Source organism: Saccostrea cucullata, unplaced genomic scaffold (assembly GCF_032062105.1).
Source record: "Saccostrea cucullata isolate Sc308-1 unplaced genomic scaffold, CSIRO_AGI_Scuc_v1 ctg844, whole genome shotgun sequence".
Taxonomy (NCBI): Eukaryota; Metazoa; Mollusca; class Bivalvia; order Ostreida; family Ostreidae; genus Saccostrea; species Saccostrea cuccullata.
Genome location: NW_026923586.1, coordinates 130,639 through 140,555, shown reverse-complemented (window position 1 = coordinate 140,555; position 9,917 = coordinate 130,639). Strand labels below are relative to the sequence as shown.

Below are 9,917 nucleotides of genomic sequence, written 5' to 3'. Positions count from 1 at the left end.
TATGTACCGTGTACTGGTCAGCTCTCTCTTTGTTACCTTTTGAGATTATAAAGCAAATATTCATTATGCAAAACGTACATAGGAATTGTATATTCTCCTAACACGTTGGTTTAACATTATTTGACAGGACTTTGTAGCAACAACGTACTTGTGTAATTAATTATGTACATGGAAATTTTCTTTTAGAAGTTATTATTATAAACTGTACTTGGATGTCGTGTTGTATATAAGGTGCTCTGCAACAGTTTAATAAAACGTGTCGAGAAATGTGTTCGAAGACTTTAGAATGACTGCATTCAATTCATCTTTGATTGACGCATTACTTTAATTAACATAATGTTGTAAAACAATATAGAATACACATAAATTGAGCAGTGATGGATGACGAAGATCTCCAGAAAATCAAGGTTTTGCCAACTGATCAGGAAAAAGAATTCGGGTCTGTCTGGCGAAAATGGATCACACGTAAAATTTCAGAGGAGAAAAGTGTCTCAAGAAAACCAAAGTGGCGAACCTTATTAGATTCCCACCTGAGAAGAAAGCTCAGGAAACCCGAAACTGAAAATTCTCTGGATTCAATTGAAAAACAAGTTGACCCTGTTGAAAATGGATCTGAATTAATTAAAAAATCAAATATGTCTGAAAATATTGTGAATGATGGCGATGAGGCAATGGATCATCATGATTACATTCACGAAAAACTTAAAGGAAATTTACCCAATCCAGTAAAAGTGATCCCTAAGTTTAATAGAACGTTCTCTTTACCGGAAGCTGGTATGAATTTGTCTAGTCCCCTTGTTGAAAATGTGTATATTCCAACGAAGGATTATTGTCCATACCTTGACAAACCTCCGAGGAAAAAACGAATTAACAGCGATCCAATCGATGACGGTGCCAAAAGTGTTCCCATTGTGACCGACGATATACAGGATAATCCAATAGTGATTCCTGAAAAGGATTACTGTCCCTATCTAGACAAGGCACCCCGTCCTCAAGTGAAGCAAAATGATTTCGAGGTTCGAAAATGGATACTGAAAAATGAAGCCGGGGAAGACGAAGAACTTCAGGTGTTCTTTCAGGATAACACATCCTTAAAGGATAGGAGGATTTCTGTCGGAAAAAACCTGGCACCAAGATCCAATTCTCTTCCCGAAATTTCTTTTACACGCGATAAGCCACCAAAATGGATGGAACTCGTAGATATGAAGTTAGGATTCGGAGATTTTCCGGAGGATATTGATAGCATTGTGGAATCTACTCCGGAAACAGAAATAACTGAAATAAAGAATAAACCCAATGATGCTGTCGATCAAGAAGTCTTCAAGGTAAGATAATCATAACTATTTTATTGCCCAAAACAGAATAACATAGATTGTATTACATGTACAAGCAAAGCAAATACAGTTTTGTGATAAATGTTATTAAAGGTATTCAGTAAGAATAATCTGTAAATTTATAGATTTTCTAATCGCAGTGTCCCAATGATTCTTATTAATAGATAATATCAAGTTATGAAAAACCCATTGCTAATTAGAAGTGAAAACTAGATTGAATGACTCAGGATAGACATGGAATATATTAACATAATTTAATAATCAATGAACAATATTTTTCTATTCTCTTTTGAAAGGTTTTTTGTTAGCCACCATTTTATGTATCAAAACATGTGCACAGTAAAACAATTGTAAAAAAAAAAAAAAAAAAAAAAAAAAAAGCCATGTAAGTTTAAAGATCCAATTTTTTGATATTATAATATTACAGAAATTTCTTTATATATTAACCCTATTTTTTAAAAAAAATTGATTTATTGAAACTGATAGTATTTTTAAATCGACTTTTGTCAATAAAAATGTGTTTATCTTAAGTCATCTGGTTATGTAACAAATAAACAAAGCTTAGTTCTACTCACAATTTTCTTAGATTAAAAGGGTTAAAATAATAAACAGAGATCGGTCTTAAAAAAATCCACAATCAATGTATAAACAAGTACCCCCGGAAATTTCAAAGCGAGGCTGGTGTGATCTGGTGCCCGAGAGGAGTAGACATCCCCTTTGATGTAATTTCAATTAAACTGCTTTTATCTGTAATCGATTAAATAAATGAATTCACAACGATCAAATGTTATTGAATAAATTATTGTTTATTTTACAAATGTAATCATTGTTTAAATGAATTACAATTAAAATTGTTGGTACGTTTTGTAGCGAAATAATTATCATTTTATGATATGAGTCCATGTATTAATTTGACATATAAATTTCACAAAAGCATAAACTGAACTAAGAAGCAGTAAATCACAAGTATAGAAAGAGAAACTAATAAATGATTCAATTTCCTTTTGCCGGTCTAAGTTTATGATTTTTTTTTCATTATTGAGGACAATATCTTGCAGTGCTTTTAATTGGTTTTCATTATTCCCTGATGCTCACTCCTCCATGGCACCTGATCCCACCTCAGATGTTTTAGAGGCCCGTGTTTGCTCTGCCCCTGATTTGTATTGTTTTATGGACTTTTGATCTTGAATACTGTTCGTTATTTCCATATGTTTCATTCCATATGGTCTAGAATATTTAAAGGTTGATAGATAGATTAAGATATGGATTGTCTAAAATCATAGAATATTTGATAACATAGGCTATGTGTTTTACTAATCATTGCCTTTAGGTATATAAAATTAGATCAAGTGTTAGCAGGGATTAATTATGATGAATGACATCATTATCAAAATATGTATATCAACGAAAATAGATAATTATGTGACTGTGATACTCAGGTTAATGTATCGCCAATACTATAATGTTATCCTATACGTTTTTTGAAAGCTTATCTTTTAAATTAATTTTTAAAGAAAACTAGTCTTCTTTTCAGAATCTATTGACCCTATGTTATTTTATTCAAAGTTGGAAAATGTTATACTGTACCAAATATGTAAATGCATAGCATTGTTTCAATAATTTCAATAATTCATTTAAAAAAAATCAAAATGCCTATAAATTGCACGTGTTAATTTTAAATGAAAATGGAAAATGTTATTTTGAATAATAAAAATAAGGACTGTTGGCATATTTCAGAGTAAGCAATTTAATAACATTACTTAAATAATGGTTTAGCTAACTTACAATTGCTTCTTATTACATTGATGCCTCTTAGATAGCAAATTAATAATCATTTAGTTAAATGAGTTTATTTATTTTTCTAAGAATTGTTTTTAATGTAATGAAATGTAAATCACCATTTTTAATAGTTTTTTTCTCTTTAATATATAATTTAATTACAAATCAAGTATATCATAAATACGAAAATTAAATATTAGAAAAGTTATGTGACACGATTTGCACCGATTGATGTTCAGGAGATTAACATTCAAATTATTTGTATTGGTCCAATGGACTTTGGTATGTGATTACTTTTCTATATCTTCATTTTAAATCTAAAGTGTTGTGATTCATTACCAATTCAAAAACAAAATCTATTTGTGAACTAAATTAAAACCATATGACTCCGTGTTCGTACATTTCTAGCCATGTTATTTATTTGTGATAAATGTTTCTCATTAAATTATTATAATGATAGTTAAATGACTCTAAATGACCTCTTCAGCAATTTTATCTTTATATCTTTAACATTCGCAAACTGAACATCGTTTTATTTTTTCTCTGAATAGTAATTTAGTTTTATCAATTTATTTCAACACACTAGAAATACACGAAATAATAATAGGCTATTAATTTGATTTACGCTTACAATGTGAACATGTTCAAGGCCCTTAAACATTTGACTTGACTAAATTATATTTTCAACCTGAATAGTATTTAAGATTATTCAATTTCTTCATTCAATGAATGCCTTTTAAAGCATTCGTTTTAAATGAAGGAGCATCACATTTGTTACACTTGGCATAATTGGATATGTGAAAATTTATATGAAAAAAGGTGCAGATAACGGACATCGATCGATCTCCAAAATTCTATGAACGATACAAATTTGTGAATATGGAATGAAACACGTACCTCTGGAAATTCACAGAGAGGGATAAGGTACCTAGGAGGAGTAAGCATCTCTCGTTGACCGCCTTGAGTTCTATGTAATTGTATTGATCAGCTAGACATAGCATTATAGATTGAGAACTGAGTATTGATATTACAATAAAACATAACTCAAAAGTTTAAAAGTGTATTTTAGCTTAATATATACTGTTGCAAATTTTAACATTTTAGAAATAAAAGTTTTTGGCATTGCACTCCATGTAACTATTTAGAAATGAAGCATTCATTTGCGTTAGAAATAAATGATGAATTTAAATAAATAATTCATTAACTTTGTTTAGCACAAATTCATCATATACATTATCAGCCATATGTTTTCTCTTCTGTTCTCTTTACGTTTATTTTAATAATATATATACTTTAGATGGGTGTGAATGATCGACAGGGAATACTGCTTATCCATGGCCCCAGATCCTTCCTCTGTATTCAAAGCCCTTTTTGTTAAGGCTGTTAATATAATTTACATTTTTAGAATGATCACAGGTCAGTATCTTCAAATTCATAATCTATATTACCAAAAATACTTATATGCACATGTGATATATTTAAAGTAAGTATATGTTACAGCAATTTCCACAACCTCGTTTAAAGTCAGCATGCATTCTAACATTAGTTGACCGTTACAAAGACCCTGTTAGCAAATTAAACTTATGAATGGGACGTATTTTGCTGCCTTGTATTATACTATATGTCAGGCCTCTGGTCTATACAAGAATTGACGACTGTATCATTGTACCATGTATCATTGACCGATTCAAAGGGCTCACAGCGGATGTGATCGATCAACAAGGGATGCTCACACTTCTTAGGCACCTGATCTCATCTCTTATAATTCCAGAGATCCGTTTCTTATGCCTTCTTCACATATTGCATTTTATCTTTTTTTTTTAGATCTATAAATGTTTTCTTCACTGTTTACAGTTTTTAACGTAGAGTAAAATTGACTTGTAGCATATCTATTCTTAGTCTATTGTTTAGAGAAAACTTGGAAAACTTGGATGTGCTTTATCATCAATTTCACGAGAAATATAGTAAAAGTATAAAGAAGAGATAATAAAAAATAAAAAGGTATATAAAAATAAATAAACGATAGAAACTGAATGCAAAAAAATAACGAACCCCTGAAAAATTCAAAGATAGTATTTGGCATGGTATATACATGTATCTTTCTCGATACGTAAAAGAAAAAAAATCAAAGATGAATATTTTAATAAGTTTTTTTTAATTCTTGATGAATAGGGAATACGTGATCCATTTGATGTATTAAGATGTTACGTTTTGGATAAAAATGTAAATAATTTAAATATTCAAGACAATTCCATGACAGGCATGTCCCCTAGACTGACTTCAAACGCACTGATGCTGATGACAACTGGCGTATAGTGACCTTGGCTTTATGTCATACATTAACAATAAGGTCGCTGAGTAAAGGGATAAAAGAATCAGAAAGTTTGAACAATTGAATTTATTTTGTTTACCTTGAATTTAAAAGATTTTTTTATTCTATTATTATCAAGGTCGCGTCAATTGGGTTGTACGGTATGACCATGTTATCCGTTTTCGTCAAAGCGATCTATTCTGTTGTGTGTGATATTGTTTCCAACACAAATTGATGAGATTTTCGCTACTACATAATAATAAAACACTTTGCTATGAGTTAATGAAATGCTTATAAATCTTGATACTAAATAACTTGTTTTACCTTTTATGCACCTGGTATGTTATGAAACATATTCAAGATTGAAGCAGTAGCTAAGTGCATATTATTACTAAACGCTAAAATCCTTAGAAATACGTACATGGTGAACTCAGGGCATGGGCGTAGACCGTAAGAAAAGACGACAGTGACATAAATAAATTTTACAAAGTCTTCTGCAAAGTCTTGCAAAGTTATTCTATAGTCAGGCATTTTTCAAAGGTCAAATTGACAATTAAAGTTGAGAAAAAATGTTTATTCAAAGAAATCTTGCTGTTGTACGACGAGGAATAGTAAATACGGTATTTTAAAAACCTAGTTTTAAAGCTACTTGTACACTATGGCACCTGATCCCACGCCTGATGTTTTTTTTAACCTTGATAGTTGTTTAAATGGACTTCTGAGTATGAATGCTGTTCTATATTTTCAAATTATATATATATATATATTCGATATAACTTTTTATTATACCTCTGTGAATTTGTTCTATATAAAAATATGACGAATAAACATGCTATCTTTTCCAAACAGCCCCTACCGTGAAATAGTTTTTGTGCTATCTGCCCATGGTGAAATAGTCATCAAACTATTCACCGGCAGCATTCTGTTTCCCTCGCTTTTCATCTCGGAAAACTTCTGATTTTATACGGATTGTGACGTATATATTATGACGTAACAAAAGTAAAGTCAGCATCGGTATAATAAAACACTTATTTACTGACTATGAGGACAATAGCAAGTTAATCGTCCCCCTCGACAGCAAACTATTTCCCTCGGCTGCGCCTCGGGAAATAGCTTGCTGTCTTGGGGGACGATAAACTTGCTATTGTCCTCATAGTCAGTAAATAGGTGTATAATATTTCCCCCTAAATTGTAATTTTCTACCTACTCCACCATTGTATCTGTTCCTACTTCTGATGCTCTTGGAGGTCAACGTTTGTTCTGCTCCTGATTTGTGATGTTTGGGTAGACTTTGAGTCGGAAAATTGTTCTTCATTTCTATAGTTCATTCAAGAAATGATTAATAATTACTTTTTTGCCTGTATACGTAGTTTATGACTCCTAATTGACTCAATATGGAAAAACACCTTCTATGTGAGCAATACCTCAAGCACGGTAGGTTATTGACAAATAGGTTTATGATACAAGGATATTGACAAATTGCTAATATCCGGCATTTTGCCAAATTCTGTGCTCGATACAACTGATTTAATGTTTCTTCCTGATAAAAATTGATAATGGTCAACTAACCACTAAACTGTAGGACAAATTTCAAATTCTCCATCATCAACTTTCCTTATTTAGTAAATACCTTATGAAGTAATATCGAATTATCTCCTGGCATATTGCGTTTCCATCTCCAAACTTATTTGATACTAAAGAGCAATCTCTGAGTACTATCTTTTAAGCCAAGGATGACTACTGATATACAAGTTGATGTTACAGGGATTTCAGTAACATCATTTTATGTCAACACTTAGTAAACTCTTAAGGACGCTGTAAACACTACACACTGAAGAGCTCTATTTATAAGGTAGTTTTATGCAGTTAGAGTGATCTACCCTTAGATGTAAGATTAAAAAAAATGTTATTTACTGTTAATAACATAATTTATAATAATATTTTTAGCATTATATAAGACCAAGAGTAAGAAGTTAGATTAATTATTTTCATTAATTTTCCAAATGTAAGTAAAACAGTGATTTCTGCTTAAAAATAGTCCATTGTCTTTGAATATTTTTCCTGCACAAATAAGGCACGTACCTCATGTTCTAAATGAATGAAAATGTCTCAATATGCATATCTTTATATAATTTATTTTTCTCTGAGTCCAAAAAGCAGTTTCTGTTAGTGTTTAGAGCTTCCTTAAGTCAATAAAAAGACATAGTTAGTAATTACAAACCATCATTGGGTCTTATTTTTGGCTGATTCGTTTCATGCCAGTCGTTAGGCGTCTGTTTTTATACTGAATGTTTTGTCTACCTCATCAGTTTACAAGGCTCACGGCAATTGTGTCCAGTCGACGGTAAATACTTACTTGTCTAAGGCACCTGATTCCACCTCTGGGATTTTCAGACGTCTGCTTTTGTGCTCTCTTCATAGATTTGTATTGTTTACAATATTTTTGAGATCGATCACTGATCGAATACTTTATCTTCACTCTCTTTATCATCCGTTTTCTACGGATTTCCGCGATTATGACAAGGTGCACAACGCGGTGCGTGTAATGACCGATTGACATGGGATGTTCTATACTCTGGTACCTGGCACCTACTAGTATTTTTAGACATCCATGTCGGCTGTTTAAAAGGTCATTTAGGAATAATCATTTTTTTATTCCACATATTTCTTTCAAGCAGATATTGGTTTTCAATACCATATAAATTTAGATGATTTATCTGCCAATAAAAGTAAAGAAACTCGTTTACATTAATTCTGAGAAATAACACAAAACACAGCTGTAAATTAAAAAAGTTTATTAATCTCTATTTAAAAACTCTTCGAAGAGTTCTCCCGACCAATATCAATAACAATAAAACATTGCATAAGATGTACTTCACTGATATATTATGGTCTTAATATTGACACACCCAATTGATTTCTAAAAATTCTAGCCATTTTTGCTGGTGATTTATTGGATTTAGCAGACAGAATGATTATCTGTTCAAACCTTTAGCTCCTGATGACAGATTGATTGGGAAGTTAGGACTGTCTTGTGATTGAAGCACTGTCTTCTTCCTTGTATATAAAAAAACACAATCCTAAATATATTAAAAATGACACAATTTAAGATAAAAATAATGTGAAGACAAATATGATTTGATCTGAATTTTAATATTCCTTCATTATTTAATTATTTGTCTCTAACTAAAAATTAAACGTTCATTTTCAACAATACAGTAGTTCTAAAAATAACTTATGAATGCATTGACTGCAATTCTTTTTATGAGCAACATAGTTTTAACCTTCATTTTCTAAGAGGTAGTGAAACTTTGCTTGGTAAACGTTTATTTATCACAAGAGATATTTTAACTGTGACAAACCGCCATATATAAACATGCCATGTGACACTTATTTCATGCCATCCATTATATCTCTAATTTGGAGGTTACAGAGGTCCGTCTTTTGCGTACAGATGACGAGAAAAAAAATCTTACCCTAAATAATGAATCACAAAATGTCCTGATTTAGTTAAAGAAAACGTGAAATGATAATAAAACTTGAAAATAAATGGCTGACACAAGAAACGAGAGCATTGAAACCTATTTGTAGATTTAAGGTACTCTTTTGATGCATAAGCATTTTTTTTAATTTCCGTTTTTATTTACTAATTGGTTGTGTACTAATCAAACGGTTTTCTTCGTGAATTTCGCGTCTTCATAATTTTTCGTCATACCCTTTTCATAGATTTGTATTTTTTGTAGATTTGTTTGGAGATTGATCACCGTTTTTTATATTTATCTTTTCATTATATATGTCCTGCAAAAAAAAAACATAACTTCGGTTTGGTTTTTTATAATGTTACTGTAATTTCTGAGACAAGCAAGTGACCTATTGTAGTTAAAAGTAGTTTCGTTTTTCGCTTTATCTCAGATCTTTGACAAGGTAAAGTCAGTGTTTAGTCATCGTTTTGTGAAAGATATAAAGAGGAAGATAACGAACAGTGATCAACCCCATAAACCAAAAAGAAAACTTCATAAACACGGACCTCTGGAAACACCAAGGGTGGGATCAGGTGCCTAGAAGGAGTGAGCATCCCCTGTCAAATGGTCACATCCGCCATGAGCCCTATATGTAATAATCAGTTAGTAGTTGATGGATTCTCTTAATCGTGATCATATGAGATTTTTTTAATTTTTGACCATGCTTTTGTTTAAATGTCTATGGTATAATGTTATTTTCCTTCTTATCTATTCTACTACTACATTACGAAAAACAGTAATTTAAGAAAAAAAGAAAAATGCATGTTATATTTTTCAATGTTATGCCAAATATTTTTTTTAATTCATATTAACAATACTGGTTCAGCTAAAACTTTTTGCACTCTCTTGGTCCCACTTTAATTTATGCTTAAAGGTCAAATGTGTGCATATATTTCACTATTTACCTGATCATTTGCTTCTGTTTGCCCTGATGGTTTCAATTCTAGTACTGACAAGTACATATTTAAATTT

At 31.1% G+C, this 9,917-nt stretch overlaps 1 protein-coding gene across 1 annotated transcript in view; it reads left to right on the top strand.

Moving 5' to 3' along the window:
- The first annotated feature begins 225 nt into the window (after positions 1–225).
- The window catches only part of LOC134264426 (fibrillin-2-like), a 51,601-nt gene continuing 41,909 nt past the window's right edge, over positions 226–9,917 (top strand). The window contains exon 1 of the mRNA XM_062746715.1: positions 226–1,325. Coding sequence (XP_062602699.1) covers positions 378–1,325 — 948 coding nt within the window. The 5' untranslated portion in view covers positions 226–377. The remainder of the gene's footprint in view (positions 1,326–9,917) is intronic.